Below are 27262 nucleotides of genomic sequence, written 5' to 3'. Positions count from 1 at the left end.
ACATACAAAGACACACACTGTCCCACACAGTGGGACACTCTTTCGGCTGAGCAGTCCAATGACTGAGTATGAGAACACTTCTGCAAAACTTTTTAAATCAATCTTTACTAATGACATGCCACTGGCTTTGAGTAAATCCAGTTTGTCTATGTATGCAGATAACTCAACACTATACACTTCAGCTACTACAGCGACTGAAATGACTGCATCACTTAACAAATTGCTGCAGTTAGGTTCAGAGTGGGTGGTAAGGAATAAGGTCCTAAATATTTGAAAAACTAAAAGCAACCTCAACGAAATCTTGTAATAAATAATGTGGAAATTGAGCAAGTTCAGGTGACTAAACTGCTTGGAGTAACCCTGGATTGTACACGGTCATGGTCAAAACATATTGATACAACAGTAGCTAAGATGGGGAGAAGTCTGTCCATAATAACGCGCTGCTCTACCTTAACAGCACTATCAACAAGGCAGGTCCTGCAGGCCCTAGTTTTGTCGCACCTGGACTACTGTTCAGTCGTGTGGTCAAGTGCCACAAAGAGGGATTTTGGAAAATTGGCTCAATGTGGAGTAGAGATTGAATTCATCACTACTTGTATTTGTGAGAGGTATTGACATGTTGAATGCAATGAGCTGTCTGTTTGAACAACTGGCGCTACTGACACCCATGCATACCCCACAAGACATGCCACCAGAGGTCTCTTCACAGTCCGCAAGTGCAGAACAGACTATGGGAGGCACGCAGTACTACATGTGACTTTATTCCATATCAAATACCTGATGCAAACAGTAGAATGAGATAAAAACAGAAACAAATACAGCAGGGACTGTGAAGAGACACAAACACAGGCACAGACACATGCATACACACACACGATAAACTATACACACACGTACGCAAGGATTTTGTGTTGTATATATGTGGTAGTAGAGTAGTGGTCTGAGGGCACACAATTTGTTGTGAAATCTGAAGTGAATGTATTGTTTTTAAAATGGTATAAACTGCCTTAATTTTGCTGGACCCCAGGAAAAGTGGCTGCTGCCTTGGTAGATCCAAGTGTCGGCTGGAGTGGTGTAAAGCTTGCTGCCATTGGAGTCTGGAGCAGTGGAAACGTGTTCTCTGGAGTGATGAATCACACTTCACCATCTGGCAGTCCGATGAATGAGTCTGGGTTTGGCGGATGCCATGAGAACGCTACCTGCCCCAATGCATTGTGCCAACTGTAAAGTTTGTTGTTGGAGGAATAATGGTCTGGGGGTGGTTTTTCATGGATCGGGCTAGGCCCCTTAGTTCCAGTGAAGGAAATTCTTAACACCACAGCATACAATGACATTTTAGACAATTCTGTGCTTCTAACATTGTGGGTACAGTTTGGGGAAGGCCTTTTCCTGTTTCATCAGGGCAATGGATTGTACTCGGTCACAAAACGAGGTCCATACAAAAATGGTTCGCCGAGATCGGTGTGGAAGAACTTGACTGGCCTGCACAGAGCCCTGACCTCAACCACATCAGACATCTTTGGGATGAATTGTAACGCAGACTGCTAGCCAGGCCTAATCACCCAACGTCAGTGCCCAACCTCACTAATGCTCTTGTGGCTGAATGGATGCAAGTCACCACAGCAATGTTCCAACATCTAGTTGAAAGCCTTCCCAGAAGAGTGGAAGCTGGTATAGAAGCATAGGGGAGGACCAACTCCATATTAATGCCCATGAGATGTTCAACAAGTAGGTGTCTGCTTACTTTTGGTCATGTAGTGTACATTTGGGCAGTACCAAAACCAGTGATTGTCTTTTCACAGCTAAATCTGCAGAGCTAGGATGGTTGTATTCCCCATATATATAACATTCTATTGGTTGCAAGAATTTGTATAATAATTTAAATAGAAAAACTCAGTTTTGAATCCGGCGTCATTTTGTGTATCAGTTCATAAACCATGTGCCATGGAATCGGTGTGTCAAATCTCCTCCCAACTGCATCTGCGCAGCTGTCAATTTTTTGGTCCTTAAATCAAACTGGTATACTGTTTTATTCCTAATTTATTCAAATAATTTATTCATAGCCAATTTTTTGTCTTTAGTGCAGGGCCGACAGACATGTTCCTTACCTTCTCCCGTTTCCACTTGCCTTGTCCATTTTTGTAGTAATGCTGCAATCAGTTGTAATTTTGGATAGAGCAGACATTTCCATATATTTGTTAACTGCATGTGTGACGTAACTCGAACAGTCCTGTTTATGATATAATTTACAAAGATTATACCATATTAAAATGAAATTGCAACCAGCTTTTTAAAAAAAACAAACATTTAACCTCTTACATCTAGACGTTCCGCTAGCGGAACACCTGCTCCAATATCCAATGATAGGCGTGGCGCGAATTACAAATTCCTCAAAAATACAAAAACTTCAATTTTTCAAACATATGACTATTTCACAGCATTTTAAAGACAAGACTCTCCTTTATCTAACCACACTGTCCGATTTCAAAAAGGCTTTACAGCGAAAGCAAAACATTAGATTATGTCAGCAGAGTACCAAGCCAGAAATAATCAGACACCCATTTTTCAAGCTAGCATATAATCTCACAAAAACCCAGAAGACAGCTAAATGCAGCACTAACCTTTGATGATCTTCATCAGATGACACACCTAGGACATTATGTTATACAATACATGCATGTTTTGTTCAATCAAGTTCATATTTATATCAAAAACCAGCTTTTTACATTAGCATGTGACGTTCAGAACTAGCATACCCCCCGCAAACTTCCGGGGAATTTACTAACAATTTACTAAATTACTCATGATAAACGTTCACAAAAAGCATAACAATTATTTTAAGAATTATAGATACAGAACTCCTCTATGCACTCGATATGTCCGATTTTAAAATAGCTTTTTGGTGAAAGCACATTTTGCAATATTCTAAGTACATAGCCCAGCCATCACGGGCTAGCTATTTAGACACCCGGCAAGTTTAGCCTTCACCAAAATCAGATTTACTATTACAAAAATGTTATTACCTTTGTTGTCTTCGTCAGAATGCACTCCCAGGACTGCTACTTCAATAACAAATGTTGGTTTGGTCCCAAATAATCCATCGTTATATCCAAATAGCGGCGTTTTGTTTGTGCGTTCCAGAAACTATCCGAAATGGTATATCAGGGTCGCGCGCATGGCGCAATTCGTGACAAAAAATGTATAAATATTCCATTACCGTACTTCGAAGCATGTCAACCGCTGTTTAAAATCAATTTTTATGCAATTTATCTCGTAAAAAAGCGATAATATTCCGACCGGGAATCTCCTTTTCGGCAAACAGAGGAAAATTCACAAAGACGGGGGCGGCCAGGGCACGCGCCTAAGCCCACAGTCCCTTGATCGGCCACTTGAGAAAGGCGATAATGTGTTTCAGCCTGGGGCTGGGATGACGACATTCTGTTTTTTTCCCGGGCTCTGAGAGCCTATGGAAGACGTAGGAAGTGTCACGTTAGAGCAGAGATCCTTTGTAATTGAATGAGATGGCAAAGAAGTTCAAGAAATGGTCAGACAGGCCACTTCCTGTAAAGGAATCTCTCAGGTTTTGACTGCCATATGAGTTCTGTTATACTCACAGACACCATTCAAACAGTTTTAGAAACTTTGGAGTGTTTTCTATCCAAAGCCAATAATTATATGCATATTCTAGTTACTGGGCAGGAGTAGTAACCAGATTAAATCGGGTACGTTTTTTATCCAGCCGTGAAAATACTGCCCCCTAGCCATAACAGGTTAAATGTTTTATTTTATTTAACTAGGCAAGTCAGTTAAGAACAAATTCTTATTTTCAATGACGGCCTAGGAACACTGCCTTGTTCAGGGGCAGAACGACAGATTTTTACCTTGTCAGCTTGGGGATTCAATCTTGTAACCTTTCGGTTACTAGTCCAACGCTCTAACCACTAGGCTACCTGCCGCCCCTTTCTATGGCTTCTTTTAAAAATAGCAATATTTTGGAGATTATTTCATTTTTAAATAATCGAAAGTGAAAGGTTGTAATCTGAATGATGGGAAAAGTCCATTCTTGAACATGAGGTGAGCTATTGTTTCATATCTGCGTGAGAACCAGTTAGGATTTAAGTATAGTTTTTGTATGATTGAAGACTTTATTAAGAGTTCCAATGCTTTAGTAATTAATCATTTCTGCCCCTGGAATTCATATTCATTATATAAATAGGCCCGTTTAATTTTGTCAAGCTTGTCATTCCAAATAAAGTGCAATAGTCTTTGCTCATATAATTTAAAAAAACAAGTCATTAGGTGTAGGCAGTGCCATAAGCAAATAGGTAAGCTGGGATATGACTAAAGAATTAATCAGGGTGATTTTTCCACGGTAACAAGATTTGATCTAATTTGGCTAACTTTCTAATAAAATGTATTGTAGTGAGATCATTTCATTCTTTCGGGATATGAATACCAAGTATGTCCACTTCACCGTCTGACCATTTTATTGGTAAACAACACGGTAATGGCAAACTTTTATTTTTAGTAATTCAATATAAAATATGGTGCATTTATCATAATTCGGTTTTAATCCAGAGAGGTTAGAAATGTTATATAGATCCTCTGTGAGGCTGTGCAGGGATCCAAATTGCGGATTTAAAAGAAAACATGAATCAGCATACAATGACACCTTTTGTTTTTAAGCCCTGGATTTCTAGCCTCTTGATATTTTTGTTGGATCTGATTTTAATAGCTAACTTTCCGATGGCCGTAATAAATAGAAATGCCTATCATGGACAACCTTGTTTTACTCTTCTTTACAATTTAATACTTTCTGATAAGTAGCCATTATTTACTATTTTACACCTGGGGTTACTATACATAACTTTAACCCATTGTATAAGAGATTCTTCAAAATTCTGATGGTCCAGGCATTTAATGAAATGCTCTATGCATTTTGCTAGGATTTTGGCATCACAACACTGTGTAAGGGGTCTCCAGTTTTTTAGGTGAACTGGATCTTTATACGGTATTTACCACCTGGGTCCTATTTCAGTAATAGTGAATTCAGACCTTCTTGCTGAGTATCTGATAGTCTATTGCTTTTATAGGAGTGGTTAAAAGGGAACTTTGAGTACATCGAAAAATATTTGATACAACTCAACTGGTATGCCACCCAGCCCTGAAGTTTTCATGGACTTGAAGGCTTTAATTGCATCTAGAAGTTATTCCTCTGTAATTAGACCTTCACATGAGTCTTTCTGTATAGCTGTTAATTTTACTCTATTAATAGAAAAAAATCCTTACAATTAACTTCAGTTAATGGAGATGGAGGAGACTGAAATTAAAACATGAATCATGGATGACGCTGTCATTTATAGCAAGTTTCAGTAAATTATTTTTGGTCGCATTTCTATGTTGAAGATAAAAAAAGAATTAGGTGCATTTTTCCCCGTATTCCAGTTCGCCTTATTTTTATAATATATTACACTTGATCTTTCTTCAATAAGTTCCTCCATTTCTTTTTGTTTTTCCTCTAACTTATCCTGTGCCTCTATGGTACAATTTTTATTACCGTCTATCTGCACTGTTAGACCTTCTATTTCCTTTGTTAATATGGACTCTTTTGACCCTAAATTGCTTTTGTTTTAGAGATGAGTGTTGAATTGCATGGCCTCTAAAGGCACATTTAAAAGTGTCCCAAACAATAAGGTTATCTGCTGTACCTATGTTCTGTAGGAAAAAGTCAGTTATAAATGATTCTGTCTTGGTTAAAAACTATTCTGTCTTGGTTTAAAAACAAGTTGTCATCCAGTAAGCTTTGACTATATTTCCAGTATCCTCACCCTTGCAGAAATTCTGTAAGAGTAATGTGTATACCAATTATTTGATGGTCCGACCGCATTCTGTCCCCAATCAACACTCTTTAAACATTTGCTGGCAACGAAAATGACATAAGGAATTAGTCAAGACGACTTGCTTGATTGAGCCTCCTCCATGTATATCTCACTAGGTCAGGATATTTAAGCCTCCATATACCCACTAGTTCCAATATATCCATAATATTCGTAATTTCTTTAAGTGCATGAGGGTGATAGTTTGTAATGTGAATTCCTTTACGGTCCATTGAGGTACTTAAAACCATACTATAATCTCCTACTGTAATAATTGAGTCATGTATTGCCTGTAAACTCGATAAATTATTATACACTGCCGTTCAAAAGTTTGGGGTCACTTAGAAATGTCCTTGTTTTTTAAAGAAAAGCTAATTTTTTGTCCATTTAAATAACATAAAATTGATCAGAAATCCAGTGTAGACATTAATGTTGTAAATGACTATTCTTTCAAAAACAATGACATTTTTCAGTGACCCCAAACTTTTGAACGGTAGTGTATATATTTTTGAAGAAGCGTGGATCATCATTATTTGGACCATGTAGATCAATGAGCCAAATCTGTTTATGGTCCAGTAGCATATTTAAAAGGATCCACCTTCTTTGCTGATCTGTTTGAACAGTTTGCACATTCGGATCAAAATTATTGTTCATTAATATCATCACCCCTTTTGACTTCTTCTAAAGGTGTAAAATGAGTTTCCTGTAAACAATAGATATTATATTCCTTCTCTTTTAGCCAGGTAAAGACTGATCGTCTTTTATTATTATCTGCTAAACCATTACAATTATAACCAGCTATACTTATTTCACCACTTACCATAATGAGATACACGTTTCGATTATACATACCATAATATGTTTGTAAACTTACCATTAAGAAATACCATGATAATTGAGTGTCCATATAGCTGTACGATGATATTTTCACTGTTAAGCATAATGTGGGTGGGACAGTGATGGCGCCGGAAGGTAGGGCTGCCGTCTTATTGGCTCTCAACCGATCATGCTATTTTGTTAGTTTTTTCGTGTTGTTCGTAACTTGTTTTGTACATAATGTTGCTGCTACTGTCTCGTATGACCGAAAAGAGCTTCTGGACATCAGAACTTGGAATATTCACCTCAAATTGGACAAGGAATTCTTCTTCAATGAGTCGGACGCGAGGGATATACTGCAGACACCCGACCAGGCCCCGATCCCCGTGATTCGCTGGAGAAGGAAACAGAGATTTCGAGGCAAAAGATCAGGGTGTTTTGCGAGGATCAGGCGACGAGTGGCTAATCTTTCCTTGCCTTCCGTTCTGCTAGCTAACGTTATATCGCTGGAAAATAAATGGGACGAACTGAAAGCACGTATATCCTACCAATGGGACATTAAAAACTGTAATATCTTATGTTTCACCGAGTCGTGGCTGAACGACAACATTAAGAACATACAGCTGGCGGGTTATACACTCTATCAGCAAGACAGAACAGCAGCCTCTGGTAAGACAGAGGGCGGGGGCCTATGGACTTATGTAAACAACCGTTGGTGCACGATATCTAAGGAAGTCTCAAGGTTTTGCTCGCCTGATGTAGAGTATCTCATGATAAGCTGTAGACCACACTATCTACCTAGAGAGTTTATCCGTTTTTTTTCGGAGCTGTCTACATTCCACCACAGAGCGAGGTTGGCACTAAAACCGCACTAAATGAGCTGTATTACTGCCATAAGCAAACAGGAAAATGCTCATCCAGAGGCGGCGCTCCAAGTGGCCAGTGACCTTAATGCAGGGAAACTTAAATCGGTTTTACCGAATTTCTATCAGCATGTTAAACGTGCAACCAGAGGGAAACAAATTCTAGAGCACCTTTACTCCACACACAGAGATGCATACAAAGCTCTCCCTCGTCCTCCATTTGGCAAATCTGACCATAACTCTATCCTCCTGATTCCTGCTTACAAGTAAGAATAAAAGCAGGAAGCACCAGTGACTCGGTCTATGAAAAAGTGGTCAGATGAAGCAGTTGCTAAGCTACAGGACTGGAATATGTTCAGAGATTCTTCCAATGGCATTGAGGAGTACACCACATCAGTCACTGGCTTATCAATAAGTGCGTCGATGACGTCGTCCCCACAGTGACTGTACGTACAAACCCCAAACAGAAGCCATGGATTACAGGCAACATTGGCACTGAGCTAAAGGGTAGAGCTGCCGCTTTCAAGGAGCGGGACTCCTTGATATATTATAAGAAATTCCGCTATGCCCTCCGACGAGCCATCAAACAGGCAAAGCGTCAATACAGGACTAAGATTGATTCGTACTACACCGGCTCTGACGCTTGTCAGATGTGTCAGGGCTTGCAAACTATTACAGACTACAAAGGGAAGCACAGCCGAGAGCTGCCCAGTGACACGAGCCTACTAGACGAGCTAAATAACTTCTATGCTTGCTTCGAGGTAACACTGAAACATGCATGAGAGCATCAGCTGTTCTGGATGACTGTGTGATCACCCTCCGCGTAGCCGATGTAAGACCTTTAAACAGGTCAACATTCACAAGGCCGCTGGGTCAGACGGATTACCAGGACGTGTACTCCGAGCATGCGCTGACCAACTGGCAAGTGTCTGCACTGACATTTTCAACCTCTTCCTGTCTGAGTTTGTAATACCAACATGTTTCAAGCAGACCACCGTAGTCCCTGTGCCCAAGAACACTAAAGTAACCTGAATAAATGACTACCGACCCTGTAGCACTCACGTCTGTAGTCATGAAATGCTTTGAAAGGCTGGTCATGGCTCACATCATCACCATTATCCCAGAAACCCACTCCAATTTGCATACCGCCCCAACAGATCCACAGATGATGCAATATCTATTGCACTCCACACTGCCCTTTCACACCTGGACAAAAGGAACACCTATGTGAGAATGCTATTCATTGACTACAGCTCAGCGTTCAACACCATAGTGCTCATCACTAAGCTAAGGACCCTGGGACTAAACACCTCCCTCTGCAACTGGATCCTAGACTTCCTGACGGGCAGCCCCCAGGTGGTAAGGGTAGGTAGCAACACATCCGCCACGCTGATCCTCAACACGGGGTCCCCTCAGGGGGTGTGTGCTCAGTCCCCTCCTGTACTCCCTGTTCACTCATCACTGCATTGCCAGGTACAACTACAACACCGTCAGTAAGTTTTCTGATGACACACCGACAATGATGAGACAGCCTATAGGGAGGTGGTCAGTGACCTGACCGTGTGGTGCAAGGACAACAACCTCTCCCTCAACGTGATCAAGAAAAAGGAGTTGATTGTAGACTACAGGAAAAGGAGGACCGAGCACTCCCCCATTCTTATCGACGGGGCTGTAGTGGAGCAGGTTAAGAGCTTCAAATTTCTTGGAGTCCACATCAACAACAAACTAACATGGTCCAAGCACACCAAGACAGTCGTGAAGAGGGCACAACAAAACCTATTCCCCCTCAGGAGACTGAAAAGATTTGGCATGGGTCCTCAGATCCCATACAAAAGGTTTTTGCAGCTGCACCATCGAGAGCATCCTGACGGGTGACATCACTGCCTGGTATGGCAACTGCTGGGCTTCCGACCGCAAGGCACTACAGAGGGTAGTGCATACGGTCCAGTACATCACTGGGATTAAGCTCCCTGCCATCCAGGACCTCCATACCAAGCGGTGTCAGAGGAAGGCCCGAAAAATTGTCAAAGACTCCAACCACCCTAGTCATAGACTGTTCTTTCTGCTACCGCATGGCAAGCGGTACCGGAGCATCAAGTCTAGGTCCAAGAGGCTACTAAACAACTTCTACCCCCAAGCCATAAGACTCCTGAACAGCTAATTAAATGGCTACCCAGACTATTTGCACCCCCCTGCTGCTGCTACTCTCTGTTATTATAGCCACTTTAATAACCCTACCTGTATGTACATAATTACCTCGACACCGGTGCCCACGCACATTGACACATTGACTCTGTACCAGTACCCCCTGTATATAGCCCCGCTATTGTTATTTACTGCTGCTCTTTAATTATTTGTTTTTCTTATCTCTTTCATTTTATGTAGGTATTTTCTTAAAACTGCATTGTTGGTTAAGGGCTTGTAAGTAAGCATTTCACTGTAAGGTCTACCTACACCTGTTGTATTCGGCACATGTGACCTCTAATTGTTCTCCAATATTCCACCAGCTAAAACCTCCCCCATCCCAAGTCGGGTTGTCGTCCCAGTGACTGGCTGGCAATCCCTGTACACATGGATCCTAGGGCCTTTAAGAGATACGGGCCCAGCCTACAGGGAGGAGGTGAGTGCCCTGGCGGAGTGGTGCCAGGAAAATAACCTCTCCCTCAACGTCAACAAAACAAAGGAGCTGATCATGGACTTCAGGAAACAGCAGAGGAAGTACTCCCCTATCCACATCGACGGGACCGCAGTGGAGAAGGTGGAAAATATTTAAGTTCCTCGGCATACACATCACTGACAATCTTAAATGGTCCACCCACACAGACAGTGTGGTGAAGAAGGTGCAACAGTGCCTCTTCAACCTCTGGAGGCTGAAGAAATTCGGCATGGCCCCTCAGAAACTTTTACAGATGCACAATTGAGAGCATCCTGTCTGGCTGTATCACCACCTGTTACGGCAACTGCACCGCCTGCAACCGTAGGGCTCTCCAGAGGATGGTGTGGTCTGCCCAACGCATCACAGGGGGCACACTGCTTGCCCTCCAGGACATCTAAAACACCCGATGTCACAGGAATGCCAAAAAGATCATCAAGGACATCAACCACCCGAGCTACGGCCTGTTCACCCCGCTATCATCCAGAAGGCGAGGTCAGTACAGGTGCATCAAAGCTGGGAATGAGAGACAGAAGCTATTTTTCAATCTCAAGGCCATCAGACTGTTAAATAGCCATCACTAGCAGGTTACCACCCGGATACTCAACCCTGCACCTTAGAGGCTGCTGCCTTATATACATCGACATGGAATCACTAACCACTTTAATAATGGAACACTAGTCACTTTAATAATGTTTACATACTGCTTTACTCATCTCATATGTATATACTGTATTCTATTCTACTGTATTTTAGTCAATGCCACTCTGACATTGCTCGTCCTAATATTTATATATTTCTTAATGACATTCTTTTACTTTTAGATTTGTGTATTGTTGTGAATGTTTAGATACTGCTGCACTGTTGGAGCTTGGAACACAAGCATTTCACTATGCCTGCAATAACATCTGCTAAATATGTGTATGTGACCAATAACATTTGATTTGATCCTTTAAAAATAGCACATTGCCACTTACAGTACAGAACCAGATTCTCAGCCAACAGCATTTTGAAGGCCTTCACCTCTGTTTTACTGAATCTAGTTATTTAAAAATATATATTAAAAAACATTGCATATCTTAATTTATTCCCACAATTGACGAATAATTCACATAATAATATCAGCACTTCCACGAAGGATTGTTACCTGTAACAAGGGCTGGCAGTATGAATTCTACATTTTGTCAACAGATGTGGGATGCATAGACACACTGAACCCACCCCATCCAAACAAACACCTCTGCCCCTCTCTCCCCTTCCGCCCATAGATCGACCCCCCCCGCACACACAAGCTAAAATGTTCAGCAGTTGTTCCATCCTGGGCCCCAACTCAAGGGAAGACTTGATGTGTGAATGTGTAAAACAGTTTGTCTATATACAAATTGAGCAGCATTGGGAAGATTTAATTAACCAATATCTAGTCCTAGCTTATAGAGCTCAGATACCCCTCTTCCCCCCAACACCCACACACGCTGGTCCCCCGTTATGACCAATCTTATCAAGAACCTCTGTGCAGTTAGACCATTTTGATTATTCTGTGCCGCCATGGCCACAATAATATGCCCCCTCTCTGATTGATTGTCCTAGTGTGACTCCCTCCCCATGGGTTACTGCAGCCAGTGTAGCCAGCAATGCCAGTACCTGGGGGTACTCCACTGGAATTCCCACCGGCTAGGTATGGGTTCTCATTAGCAGCTTTGAGAAAATCCTAGTATATTATGCTCACCCATTCGGGGGCTTAGACTTATGGACCTACTCTGCCAGGCAGGCTCAGACTCTTGAGGGGGTGGTGCTGCTTCAGTGAGTCTCTGACTGCGTTCACATTTCTGTCATGGCTGCATAGCCTACTTGCAGTAGGAAACCATGTGTTTGATGTATTTGATACCATTCCGCTCCAGCCTTCACCAAGAGCCTGTCCTCCCCAATGTCCTCTGTTTGTAGAGTTTTTATTTCTATCTTGTTGATTAAGCCTACCTTTTGGCTTTGGGTACTTTGTGTACCAGTTCCTTGTACAGTGAGGGAAAAAAGTACACTGCTCAAAAAAATAAAGGGAACACTTAAACAACACAATGTAACTCCAAGTCAATCACACTTCTGTGAAATCAAACTGTCCACTTAGGAAGCAACACTGATTGACAATACATTTCACATGCTGTTGTGCAAATGGAATAGACAACAGGTGGAAATTATAGGCAATTAGCAAGACACCCCCAATAAAGGAGTGGTTCTGCAGGTGGGGACCACAGACCACTTCTCAGTTCCTATGCTTCCTGGCTGATGTTTTGGTCACTTTTGAATGCTGGCGGTGCTTTCACTCTAGTGGTAGCATGAGATGGAGTCTACAACCCACACAAGTGGCTCAGGTAGTGCACATCAATGCGAGCTGTGGCAAGAAGGTTTGCTGTGTCTGTCAGCGTAGTGTCCAGAGCATGGAGGCACTACCAGGAGACAGGCCAGTACATCAGGAGACGTGGAGGAGGCCGTAAGAGGGCAACAACCCAGCAGCAGGACTGCTACCTCTGCCTTTGTGCAAGGAGGAGCAGGAGAAGCACTGCCAGAGCCCTGCAAAATGACCTTCAGCAGGCCACAAATGTGCATGTGTCTGCTCAAACGGTCAGAAACAGACTCCATGAGGGTGGTATGAGGGCCCGACGTCCACAGGTGGGGGTTGTGCTTACAGCCCAACACCGTGCAGGACGTTTGGCATTTGCCAGAGAACACCAAGATTGGCAAATTCGCCACTGGCGCTCTGTCCTCTTCACAGATGAAAGCAGGTTCACACTGAGCACGTGACAGACGTGACAGAGTCTGGAGACGCCGTGGAGAACGTTCTGCTGCCTGCAACATCCTCCAGCATGACCGGTTTGGCGGTGGGTCAGTCATGGTGTGGGGTGGCATTTCTTTGGGGTGCCGCACAGCCCTCCATGTGCTCGCCAGAGGTAGCCTGACTGCCATTAGGTACCGAGATGAGATCCTCAGACCCTTTGTGAGACCATATGCTTGTGCGGTTGGCCCTGGGTTCCTCCTAATGCAAGACAATGCTAGACCTCATGTGGCTGGAGTGTGTCAGCAGTTCCTGCAAGAGGAAGGCATTGATGCTATGGACTGGCCCGCCCGTTCCCCAGACCTGAATCCAATTGAGCACATCTGGGACATCATGTCTCGCTCCATCCACCAACGCCACGTTGCACCAGACTGTCCAGGAGTTGGCGGATGCTTTAGTCCAGGTCTGGGAGGAGATCCCTCAGGACACCATCCACCACCTCATCAGGAGCATGCCCAGGCGTTGTAGGGAGGTCATACAGGCACGTGGAGGCCACACACACTACTGAGCCTCATTTTGACTTGTTTTAAGGACATTACATCGAAGTTGGATCAGCCTGTAGTGTGGTTTTCCACTTTAATTTTGAGTGTAACTCCAAATCCAGACCTCCATAGGTTGATAAATTGGATTTCCATAGATTTATTTTTGTGTGATTTTGTTCTCAGCACATTCAACTATGTAAAGAAAAAAGTATTTAATAAGATTATTTCTTTCATTCAGATCTAGGATGTGTTGTTTAAGTGTTCCCTTTATTTTTTGAGCAGTATATTTGATCCCCTGCTGATTTTGTACGTTTGCCCACTGACAAAGAAATGATCAGTCTATAATTTTAATGGTAGGTTTATTTGAACAGTGAGAGACAGAATAACAACAAAAAAATCCAGAAAAACGCACGTCAAAAATGTTATAAAATGATTTGCATTTTAATGAGGGAAATAAGTATTTGACATCTCTGCAAAACATGACTTAGTACTTGGTGGCAAAACCCTTGTTGGCAATCACAGAGGTCAGGCATTTCTTGTAGTTGGCCACCAGGTTTGCACACATCTCAGGAGGGATTTTGTCCCACTCCTCTTTGCAGATCTTCTCCAAGTCATTAAGGTTTCGAGGCTGACGTTTGGCAACTCGAACCTTCAGCTCCCTCCACAGATTTTCTATGGAATTAAGGTCTGGAGACTGGCTAGGCCACTCCAGGACCTTAATGTGCTTCTTCTTGAGCCACTCCTTTGTTGCCTTGGCCGTGTGTTTTAGGTCATTGTCATGCTGGAATACCCATCCATGACCCATTTTCAATGCCCTGGCTGAAGGAAGGAGGTTCTCACCCAAGATTTGACGGTACATGGCCCCGTCCATCGTCCCTTTGATGCGGTGAAGTTGTCCTGTCCCCTTAGCAGAAAAACACCCCCAACGCATAATGTTTCCACCTCCATGTTTGACGGTGGGGATGGTGTTCTTGGGGTCATAGGCAGCATTCCTCCTCCTCCAAACACGGCGAGTTGAGTTGATGCCAAAGAGCTCCATTTTGGTCGCATATGACCACAACACTTTCACCCAGTTGTCCTCTGAATCATTCAGATGTTCATTGGCAAAGTTCAGACGGGCATGTAAATGTATTCTTGAGCAGGGGGACCTTGCGGGCGCTGCAGGATTTCAGTCCTTCACGGCGTAGTGTGTTACCAATTGTTTTCTTGGTGACTATGGTCCCAGCTGCCTTGAGATCATTGACAAGATCCTCCCGTGTAGTTCTGGGCTGATTCCTCACAGTTCTCATGATCATTGCAACTCCACGAGGTGAGATCTTGCATGGAGCCGAATAATCGCACCAACTGTTGTCACCTTCTCACCAAGCTGCTTGGCGATGGTCTTGTAGCCCATTCCAGCCTTGTGTAGGTCTACAATCTTGTCCCTGACATCCTTGGAGAGCTCTTTGGTCTTGGCCATGGTGGAGAGTTTGGAATCTGATTGATTGATTGCTTCTGTGGACAGGTGTCTTTTTATACAGGTAACAAGCTGAGATTAGGAGCACTCCCTTTAAGAGTGTGCTCCTAATCTCAGCTCGTTACCTGTATAAAAGACACCTGGGAGCCAGAAATCCTTCTGTTTGAGAGGGGGTCAAATACTTATTTTCCTCATTAAAATGCAAATCAATTTATAACATTTTTGACATGCGTTTTTCTGGATTTCTTTGTTGTTATTCTGTCTCTCACTGTTCAAATAAACCTACCATTAAAATTATAGACTGATCATTTATTTCTTTGTCAGTGGGCAAACGTACAAAATCAGCAGGGGATCAAATACTTTTTTCCCCTCACTGTATTTGGTTATTTATTATTTCATGAATTATCCTATCTTTTATCTATTTATAAATACTATACATAAAAAATATAATAGCAAACATTTTACAACATTCCCTAAATTGAATAGTATAGTGTATTTATAGTTAAAGTCTTAATTGTTCTATTTTATTATTTCTTATTTCTAGGCTTGCCTTCATCTTTTTACGGACATGCCCAAGCACACCTAATTTATCATTTATAGATTTTAGCAGTTCGGTTTCCACGTACAGGGTGGTGAAATAGGTAATCCGTGTCAGTCAAAGAGTCTATACATTTTCCTATATAGTTTGGTTCTCTATTCTTTCTGTGTTTACTCTCTGCTATGATTTGGTGTTGACTGTGTTGGTTGTCTTTGTCTATACAATTCTCTGGCCTTAGAAGCTGTTTTGAGTTATCCAGTTTGGATGTTGTTGCGCACGAGTGAGCAGATCAGCGTAAAAGTACTATTATTTAGTCAGTTTTAGGGACATTCATTTATATGCTTTTTCACAAGGCATTCTTAACCGCCATGCTACCTTCTTATTGAGTCATTGTTAGTTTTACACTTAAGACATGCCGTAGAATTTGTGAATGTTGTGTCTTGTGTAATTCATTCTATACATTATTTTATACTGGATTAAGCATACATTTCCATTAACTCTAATTTCGTTCCCTGCATCTTGTGCCAAAGTCAGTTATTTTTAAGTCTTGGTTCCAATAGTTGATATTTTTTCTAAGAGATTGTCAGATGGATAGGCTCTCTGCAAGGTTTTGTATATCTTACCGATCATACGAATATCTTTTTCTAACTCAAATAGGATTTCCTCAAGATTGCTTTGATGTCCAAAAGATTTCAAATCAAAATGTCTTGATATGAAACTTTTCAGTTGCATGTATTAAAAAATATCTGCATTGGTCAGTCCAAACATTGCTTTTTAATTCCGTCAAGGAAATATATTTATTTCCTATTACCAAGTAATTTACGGTTTCTATACCTTTACTTTTCCATATGAACCAATTTATCATTGAATTCTAAAAATATGTCCGTGGATTGTTCCATAGGGTTGTGTTTTTCGGGAGTGATTTTCGGGAGTGATTCTTGTAGAATACGTAAAATATGCTTCCATATTGTTAGTGTCCTTAACTATGAAGTTGTTAATGTTAGCTTCATTGTTGATAATTAAATACAGAAATATCTGATTACATTTTTTCAAGCTGTTGAATAGGTTGTTGATCATTGCTAGACAACAATTTTCAGGTCTTGCCATACATATTTAAGTGGATTTAAGTCAAAACTGTAGCTCGGCCACTCTGGAACATTCACTGTCTTCTTGGTAAGCAACTCCAGTGTTGATTTGGCCTTGTGTTTTTGGTTATTGTCCTGCTGAAAGGTGAATTTATCTTCCAGTGTCTGGTGGAAAGCAGACTGAACCAGGTTTTCCTCTAGGATTTTGCCTGTGCTTAGCTCCTTTCCACATCTTTTTTATCCTGAAAAACTCCCCAGTCCTTAATGATTCCAATAATACCCATAGCATGATGCAGCCACCACTATGCTTGAAAATATGGATAGTGTTATCCAGTAATGTCTTGCATTGGATTTGTCCCAAACATAACACTTTGTATTCAGAACAAAAAGTGAATTGCTTTGCCACATTTTTTGCAGTATTACTTTAGTGCCTTGTTGCAAACAGGATGCATGTTTTGGAATATTTTGTATTATGTACAGGCTTCTTCTGTTCACTCTGTCAGTTAGGTTAGGTGTTGAATGCTTAGCTGGACAGGAAAATGGTCCAATTCAAACACTTATCAAGAGAACATCCTTGGTCATCCTTACTGCCTCTGATCTGGCGGACTCACTAAACACAAATGCTTTGTTTGTAAATTATGTCTGAATGTTTGAGTGCGCCCCTGGTTATCTGTACATTTTTTAAAGAACAACATTTTGCCGTCTGGTTTGCTTAATATAAGGAATTTTACTTTTGATACTTAAGTATATTTAAAACCAAATACTTTTAGACTTTTACTTTTTTTGCTAGGTGACTACTTTCTATAAAGGTGTCTTTACTTTTACTCAAGTATGACAATTGGGTACTTTTTCCACCACTGGTGACTGGGTTTATTGATACATCATCCAACGTGTAATTAATAACTTCACCATGCTCAAGGGGACATTCAGTGTCTGTTTTTTTTTTAATCTACCAGTAGTACAGATGAAACACTGACGTCATCAGAGCGCAACGTATGTTTGTTGTTGTTGAATGCTGTCGAACGCTGAAACCTGAACTAAAGACCTCGGTTTAAAAGCTGACAGTGTTTTTATATACTTTTATTTGATTTTGAATCCTGCGGCTCTGTTGGGCTAAATTGCTGTGAGCGCTGCTATCTGTCCAGGGATCCTGCTAGCTGGGTGAAAGCCCAGCTAGCCTAGAGTGTCTCAAGTGGAGGTCGCTGTTGAACGTTTCCAAAAAAGCAGGAGCTGCGTTTACTTTGCTTTGTTCCGGGACAATGTGGACCGCGTTGACTTTCAATGTAGCAACTGCTTTGCTTGCGGAGGACTACAGGAGCGAAGTAGCTACTCTTAGCAAGCAATTAGAAAATCTACATAAGCTACTGGGGAACCCACGCCCACCTACTTTTTCTTCCACGCCAGTAGCCGTACGCCTCTCTTGTCTGGTGGAAGTTTCACCGCCGTGTCGGCTCTCCACAGCCAACTGGCCGGTGCCAGGCAGGGTTCCATCCCGGAAGGGGTCTCCCCCTTTCCTGGAGAACGGAGCTGATCTCGACCCAACCAACTAGCCATGGAGGGACGTCACACGCCATGGAAGTCGAAGAAGGTGTCCTCTGACAACGGGGGTCTCAATGGAGATGTTGAGCTCGGAACTGACACAGACCAGAAACAGCTTTGCCGCACTGGATCCAGAGGTTCCGGCACCTTCATCTGTGGTGGCTTCCCAATCAAGATTGGATCCGGAGGTACCTGCATCTTCGTCCTCGGCTCTGTCTCCCTTTCCGGTGGCTTCTACCTCGGGTTCAGATCCTCGGAGCTCCCATCCTCGGAGCTCTCACCATACCGCGAGGCTGCCTGAGAGACCGGCCCATTCAACATTACAGGCAGCTCTATGGTGAGATACATCTCTGTCCCCAAGGCAAAAACCCTGTGCAACCCAGGAGCACAAGTACAGGACATAACAACGCTGCCTCTGACTGTTCTACCACAGATGCCGGGAGCTGACACTGTCGTAGTGTCCATGTGGGGTCAAACGACATCAGGAGGGCTAGCTCGGAACATTTGAAAATTGATTTTAAAGAACTGATTTTAGCATTAAAAGACTCCAAAAAACAGCCAATAATTTCAGGTCCAGTACCATCGTTGGGCCACGGGTGTGAAAGATTCAGCAGACTGCTGGCATTACACATCAGGCTAAGACTACTGTAGCTCTGCTGGAGTCACTTTTATTGATAATTTTGACACCTTCTAGAAACAGAAGATACTCTACAGGAATGACGATCCATCCAAATCATCTTGGCTCCTGGACTCTGTCCACGCATTTCAAGGCTGCGTTGAAACAATGACTGGTAAATGATCCAAGACCACCTCAGTTAATCCCTACCATTGTGACAATGAGTCGTCATAATGCTGCATCAAATATACATGATCTTAGGGGCATTGGCAAACACAAGTCACAAGTCATTTAATTTATGTACCCCTAATTGCACCAAATACATCTGTTTACCCTACAGCTATTGTAAACAGTAATCATGAGCCTATAAACCAGAGTTACACTGTTAGCACTGAGGCAGTGTGCAATAGTAGGAAGACAACTTTATGCAGCTCACCCTGCACTATCAGCTCCAATGTAAATAACATGAGTAAGTGATAAGCTTCCCAGTAAAGCATTAAAAACAATCAAGCAACCCATAAGTGCTAAAAATAGCCCATATTAACATATGTTGCCGAAACAAGGTCCATGAAGTCAATAACTTTCTTGTAACAGATGACATTCATATTCTGACAATCTCTGAAACTCACTTAGATAATACCTTTGATGATACAGTGGTAGCAATACATGTTTATAACATCTACCGAAAAGACACAAATGCCAACGGAGGCGGTGTTGCGGTCTATATTCAGAACCACATTCCTGTAAAGCTTAGAGACGATCTAATGTTAAATACTGTTGAAGTAATATGGCTACAGGTTCATCTGCCTCGCCTAAAGCCAATTCTTGTGGGAAGCTGCTATAGACCAACTGCTAACAGTCAGTATCTGGAAAATATGTGTGAAATGCTTGATAATGTATGTGATATCAACAGAGAAGTCTATTTTCTGGGTGATTTAAATATTGACTGGCTATCATCAAGCTGCCCACTCAGGAAACAACTTCAAACTGTAACCAGTGCCTGCAACCTGGATCAGGTTGTCAGTCAACCTACCAGGGTAGTTACAAACAGCACAGGAATGAATCATCAACAAGTATTGATCACATTTTTACTTATGCTGCAGATATTTGCTTTAAAGCAGTATCCAAATCCATAGGATGTAGTGATCACAATATAATAGCCATATATAGGAAAACCAAAGTTCCAAAGGCTGGGCCTAATATAGTGTATAAGAGGTCATACAATAAGTTTTTTAGTGATTCATATGTTGATGTAAATAATATTTGCTGGTCTGTGGTGTGTAATGAGGAGCAACCAGACGCTGCACTCGACGCATTTATGAAACTACTTATTCCAGTTACTAATAAGCACGCACCCATTAAGAAAATGACTGTAAAAACTGTTAAATCCCCTTGGATTGATGAGGAATTGAAAAATTGTATGGTTGAGTGGGATGAGGCAAAAGGTATGGCAATTAATTCTGGCAGCCCAACTGATTGGCAAACGTACTGCAAATTAAGAAATCATGTGTCTGAACTAAAGAAAAATAAACTACACTAGGAAACAAAGAAATTCTATAAAGAATGATAGTAAAAAGCTTTGGGGCACTTTAAATTACATTTTTGGGAAAAAAGCCAACTCGGCTCCTTCATTTATTGAATCAGATAGCTCATTCATCACAAAGCCCACTGATATTGCAAACTACTTAAATTACTTTTTCATTGGCAAGATAAGGAAACTTAGGGATGAAATGCCAGCAACAAACACTGATACTACACATCCATGTATATCGAACCAAATTATGAAAGACAAGAATTTTACTTTTGAATTCCGTAAAGTCAGTGTGGAAGAGGTGAAAAAAGTATTGTCGTCTAGTAAATATGCATAAAGGGTCTGACAATCTAGATGGAAAATTACTGAGGATAATAGCAGACAATATTGCCACTCCTATTTGCCACATCTTCAATTTAAGCCTACTAGAGAGTGTGTGCCCTCAGGCCTGGAAGGAAGCTAAAGTCATTCCGCTACACAAGAATAGTAAAGCCCCCTTTACTGACTCAAATAGTCGACCAATCAGCCTGTTACCAACCCTTAGTAAACTCTGGAAATAATTGTGTTTGACCAGATACAATGCTATTTTACAGTAAACAAATTGACAACAGAATTTCAGCATGCTTATAAGGAAGGACACTCAACAAGCACAGCACTTACACAAATGACTGATGATTGGCTGAGAGAAATTGATGATAAAATGATTGTGGGGGCTGTCTTGTTAGACTTCAGTGCGGCTTTTGACATTATTGATCATAGTCTGCTGCTGGGAAAATGTATGTGTTATGGCTTTACACCCCCTGCTATAATGTGGATAAAGAGTTACCTGTCTAACAGAACACAGAGGGTGTTCTTTAATGGAAGCCTCTCCAACAAAACCCAGGTAGATCAGGAATTCCCCAAGGTAGCTTTTTAGGCCTCTTGCTTTTACATTTTTTTACTAACGACATGCCACTGACTGAGTAAAGCCAGAGTTTATATGTATGCGGATGACTCAACGCTATACACGTCAGCTTCTACAGCGACTGAAATGACTGCAACACTCAACAAAGAGCTGCAGTTCATTTCAGAGTGGGTGGCAAGGAATAAGTTATCCCTACATATTTCTAAAACTAAAAGCATTGTATTTGGAACAAAACACTCACTGAACTCTAAACCTCAACTAAATCTTGTAATAAATAATGGGGAAATTGAGCAAGTTGAGATGAATAAACACTTGGAGTAACACTAGATTGTAAACTGTCATGGTCAAAACATATTGATGCAGTAGTAGCTGAGATGGGGAGAAGTCTGTCTATAATAAAGTGATTCTCTGACTTCTTAACAACACCATCAACAAGGCAGGCCCTACAGACCCTAGTTTTGTCGCACCTTGACTACTGTTCAGTCGTGTGGTCAGGTGCCACAAAAAAGGACTTAGGAAAATTGCAATTGGCTCAGAACAGGGCAGCACGGCTGGCCCTTGGATGTACACAGAGAGCTAATGTTAATAATATACATGTCTATCTCCTGGCTGAAAGTGGAGGAGAGATTGACTTCATCACTACTTATTTATGAGAGGTATTGACATGTTGAATGCACCGAGCTGTCTGTCTTATTTACTGGCACACAGCTCGGACACCCATGCATACCCCAGAAGACACGCCACAAGAGGTCTCTTCAGTCCCCAAGTCCAGAACAGACTATGGGAGGCACACAGTACTACATAGAGCCATGTCTACATGGAACTCTATTCCACATCAAGTTATTGACGCAAGCAGTAAAATTAGATTTAAAAAAAAAACACCTTATAGAACAGCGGGGACTGGGAAGCAACACAAACATTGGCACTGACATATGCACACGCACACACACGATAACATACTCACTATACATACACATGGATTTAGTACTGTAGATATGTGGTAGTGGTGGAGTAGGGGCCTGAGGGCACACAGTGTGTTGTGAAATCGGTGAATGTATTGTAATGTTTTAAAATTGTATAAACTGCCTTAATTTTGCTGGACCCCAGGAAGAGTAGCTGCTGCTTTGGCAGCAGCTAATGGGGATCCATAATAAATACAATAGGTGCCCTTCTTTGGAGGCATTGGAAAACCTCCCTGGTCTTTCAAATCAATTTACTTTGTCACATGCGCCGAATACAACAGGTGTAGACCTTACCAGGAAATATTTACTCATGAGCCCTTAACCAACAATGCAGAGTTTTTAAAAAGTAAGAAAAATTTGCTAAATAAACCAAATGAAAAATAGTAACAATAGAGGCTATATACAAGGGGTACCAAGTCAATGTGTATTGGGTACAGATGGGTTAGTTGAGGTAATTGAGGTAATATGTACAGTACCTTCGGAAACTGTTAAGACCCCTGGAGTTTTTCCTCATTTGGTACGTTACAGCCTTGTTCTAACATTGATTAAATAAAAAAATAATACTCAGCAATCTACACACAATACTCCATAATGACAAAGCGAAAACGGGTTTTTAGAATTTTTTGCCAATGTATTAATAATTTTTAAAAACATACCTTATTTACATACAGTACCACTCAAAGGTTTGGACACCTACTCATTCAAGGGCTTTTCTTAATTTCTTTCCTATGTTCTACATTGTAGACATCAAAACTATGAAATAACATATATGGAATCATGTAGTAACCAAAAAAGTGTTATGCAAATCCAAATATGCATAAATTATACATAAGCATAGGCCTATATTTGAGCACCCCCAAAAAAAACTGAATTAAAATAATGATTGTGCAGTTATACAATGACATAGCCAACCACATATTACGCATATCTGCATATATATATATTTTTTTTACTGATTTAAGGTGTCTTTGGTACTGATAATCACCTTTGAGTGTGGACTGTATTATTATGCATACTGGATGGACTAGTTACCTTATGCTATGCTCAAAAAATGTATATATTTGAGTCTGGGAGAGAACTTACAGGCCTATGCGAAGCTGTTGATTTATTGATTACATTTTTTATATTTTCATAATTAATAGGCTGACACATTACTTTTAGCAACAGAATATCTCACCATCATGCATTTCATCTCTTCTCTCACCTTCCATTCCTTTCTGGAGCATGCAGAGATCGGGGCAGTCAACAGTTTAATGAAATATGTTTGTTGTGAAAACATGTTACTATCAATGTTCCCGAACAGATTTCACTTGGTTTCCCATATGAAGCACTGGGTAGGTGCAGGAACAGGGTTGGAGGGCGCACGGCATACAGAGTTTGGGCGGAATATCACCTTTCGAGCAGCAAGAGGCTGCATGCTCCTCAAACAGTGGTTGAGGCATGAAGTGAAATAACCGGAGTAGCCTGCCAGTGGGAAAGCGGCCTCCATTCGCTATTCGAATGCCTGTTCCTGCCCATTTGATAATGGGCCATTCTAAAACGAAACTAGCCTGAGGCAAGGAAGAGAGCGCAAGCTTTTTGTGACTTTCTCAAATTATCAGTAGCGTATAGTCGCATCATGCAGCCCATATGTTTTAATTTCTAAGACAGTCTAAAGTTTATCATTCACAACTAAAGTTGCCAAATAACTCTAAATGTAGCATATAGGACCTGTTTGAAATTATCACATTTATGCTCAACTTAGCCTTTTCATATGCGCACTTGCTCTGGAATGGGAAAAATATCCTTTCTATTTTATTCAACTAAGTTCAATTATATTCTTCTTACAACAAAATAATGGAATGGGACTTCTACGCATATCTTGTCAGCTATATGAACACACCTACAGACTATAGCATGGCCCATAGCCAGATAACATACAGTAGGCCAACTCATATTCTGTTCTTCTGAAATACATTTTGTAATTAACGCATTTGTATCTTTATCGTTTTAAATTAAACTGATTTGGCATGTATTCATTTTATGAGGGCTGCAAGATGTTTACCAGGTTTATTTGAGTAGTAGGCTTTATTGGAGATTAACCTGTATGTGTTGGCTCACTTCAAAAGTAAAAGATCATATTCCTGCTTATGTTCAGAAATTGTATTTTCTTCTTTACCCTATAAAGATTTTGTGCTTTTTCTAAAATAGTGATTTATTTTTGTTTAATTTCTAACTCCGTGTCAGTCGTCAGTTATGTGGAGGTGAGGATAGATTCAGGCGCAGCACACAGAACTGAGTAAAATAACGTACTTTACTCTCGGAAAAAATCATAAACCAATAATCCACGCAGGGATAACAATCCTGACACAAAACAACTGACACGAAGTCAAGAAACAACCACGCACAAAACATAATGAGAACCAGAGGGTTAAATAGGGATATAATCATAATGAGATGGGAACCAGGTGTGACCACTCAAGACATAACAAATGGAAAAAGAAACGTGGATCGGTGGTAGCTAGAAAGCCGGTGACGATGACCGCCGAACGCGGCCCGAACAAGGAGAGGCACCAACTTCTGCGGAAGTCGTGACACTCAGATTTAACTATTACGGAATATGAAATTATCATTCCCCTAATAAAATCAAGATATTCTAATCGTGAGGATGGTTATTGCGCAGGGTCTGCTTGTGTCAGGCAACCCTCAGGCCAGGGCGTACAGAGCTAGTTTAGTCAGTCTCCCTCTTTAATCCTCTCCATAGGAATTACCTGTCAGCAGAGGCACACACACACCATGTAATCCCCTCCATATGAAATGTGTGTCTCGTGCCAGACAGTCAGAGCCCGTGGGATGCAGTAGAGTACTGGCTTGCCACTCATTCCTCTACCATCAAGGCTCAGTTCACCCCTGGGGACCGGTGTCTTATTTTTAGTGAGAGAACCCCAAATCTTTCTCAAAGAATCAGATTGGTTTTTGCAGGTTCCACCATCCTGACACCAGCCCATTCCTTTAAAGGATCTAGTAAATTTCCACCTGCAACTAGCGCCAAATGTCAATTGCATACCAGTAGTAGCAAAGGAATATATATCCATGAGTGTAAAACATACTTTTCAGAGCGTAGCATTTTATATGTGACTATCTGGTCCGGCTGCACTCTGATTCTACCATATTGCGGACACTTATCAGTCCTTTCAGATCTACATAAATGGCGGGGGGCTTGATATTGGGCAACATTTCAGAACACACAAAATGGATTTACTTCAAGACTGAAATATTTGTAGTAGAATAATTCCATATGATTCTCTGTTGGCCTCCACTTATATTGGATCGAATTAAAACCTCTCTCTCTCGCTCTCTCTCTCTCTCTCTCTCTCTAGAAAGAGCAAGAGGTTGTTTGCTGAACTGTGGCGCATCGACGACAGAAAGGCTCTTTTGGACTGGGTACAGCTAAACTCCTGATCACACACATGCATGCACGAATGTACACACACAGAAATCCCTGGCCGTTGTGACTCTAAGCCTGGTTTGTCCTGTTGTGTTCTCCATAAAGTCTCTCTAGCCCTGACTCAGGAAGGACTAAAGCCCTGAGGGAACAGGAGGAACAGCATTAATCTCTGTGTCTATAGAAAATGGACACACATACCATTAAATGCCTGAGCACATGCAAGTGCGCGGCGGATTAGCGGGACAAGTGATGCGAGACCTATCTCTAAACCCAGTCATTTTTTTATTGAACCTTTATTTAACTAGACAAGTCAGTTAAGAACAAATTCTTATTTGCAATGACGGCCTACACAGGCCAAACCTGGACGACGCTGAGCCAATTGTGCGCCGCCCTATGGGACTCCCAATCACAGCCAGTTATGATACAGCCTGGATTTGAACCAGGGTGTCTGTAGTGACGCCTCTAGCACTGAGATGCAGAGCCTTAGACCACTGCGCCACTCGGGAGCCCCAAGTCAGCAAAGAGACGGAACAGTGATCCTGGATTTTTCAGAACCAGTAATTGCCTGAAGGCCGCTAGGACCACAATGGCCATCTCCATCACTATAATGTCTGTGTGTGTGTCTGCTTCCTCTGACCAGCATAGATTATCTCTCAGTCTTTGGCCGGGATTTCAATCCAAGGTGCGTTATAGAGCAGTGCATGCATAATAATGAATTAATAATATTGTTTTTCTTTGGTACCAGGTAGTTTAATTGTATTAAAGTAAGTAAATACCTAAAAGTACCCAGTTACCACATAGATTGTTGGTCAATACCAGCTGAAACAGCAAGTTTATCTATGGTTAGGGAAACTCATAGCATTAATGGCATGGCTGCACGCTTGCTGTGATTCCAGTATGAGACCGCGCAGAGAAGCAGGGAATATAGTTATTTTGACAAGCATAGGCGAGAGACATGCTTTGATAATGCAACCTATGGTTTACAGAATGAAGTCAGGAATTTGCATTCGAGACAGGATTTAGGATTTTGGTTTCAGTGTGATTGGGACTGGATAGGAAAATGGCCTAGGCTCTAGGACAGGAGAAGATAGTTTTCCCTCATGCCTCTCTGAATTGTTAGGACTTCATGTCTGTGACAGAGAGGCCTTCAGTGGGGCAAAAAAGTATTTAGTCAGCCACCAATTGTGCAAGTTCTCCCACTTAAAAAGATAAGAGAGGCCTGTATTGTCATCATAGGTACACTTCAACTATAACAGACAAAATGAGAAAAAAAATCCAGAAAATCACATTGTAGGATTTTTTAATGAATTTATTTGCAAATTATGGTGGAAAATAAGTATTTGGTGAATAACAAAAGTTTATCTCAATACTTTGTTATATACCCTTTGTTGGCAATGACACAGGTCAAATGTTTTCTGTAAGTCTTCACAAGGTTTTCATACACTGTTGCTGGTATTTTGGCCCATTCCATGCAGATCTCTAGAGCAGTGATGTTTTGGGGCTGTCGCTGGGCAACACGGACTTTCAACTCCATCCAAAGATTTTCTATGGAGTTGAGATCTGGAGTCTGGCTCGGCCACTCCAGGACCTTGAAATGCTTCTTACGAAGCCACTCCTTCGTTGCCCGGGCGGTGTGTTTGGGATCATTGTCATGCTGAAAGACCCAGCCACGTTTCATCTTCAATGCCCT

At 41.6% G+C, this 27262-nt stretch overlaps 1 protein-coding gene across 6 annotated transcripts in view; it reads left to right on the top strand.

Moving 5' to 3' along the window:
* Positions 1 to 26810, top strand: part of msh3 (mutS homolog 3 (E. coli)) — a 150947-nt gene extending 124137 nt beyond the window's left edge. For 2 of the 6 annotated variants that reach the window (XM_045707201.1, XM_045707200.1), the window contains 2 exons: positions 25505 to 25568; positions 25678 to 26809. In XM_045707201.1, the coding sequence (XP_045563157.1) occupies positions 25505 to 25568; positions 25678 to 25738 (125 nt within the window). In that variant the 3' untranslated portion in view covers positions 25739 to 26809. Of the gene's footprint in view, positions 1 to 25504 lie in introns of all 6 variants that reach the window. The other 4 variants (XM_045707205.1, XM_014170481.2, XM_045707204.1 and 1 more) reach the window with 3 other exon arrangements.
* Positions 26811 to 27262: the final 452 nt, after the last annotated feature.

Source organism: Salmo salar, chromosome ssa24, assembly GCF_905237065.1.
Source record: "Salmo salar chromosome ssa24, Ssal_v3.1, whole genome shotgun sequence".
Classification (NCBI taxonomy): domain Eukaryota; kingdom Metazoa; phylum Chordata; class Actinopteri; order Salmoniformes; family Salmonidae; genus Salmo; species Salmo salar.
Note: the sequence above shows the minus strand (reverse complement) of the source record. Positions and strands in the feature narration are given on the sequence as shown.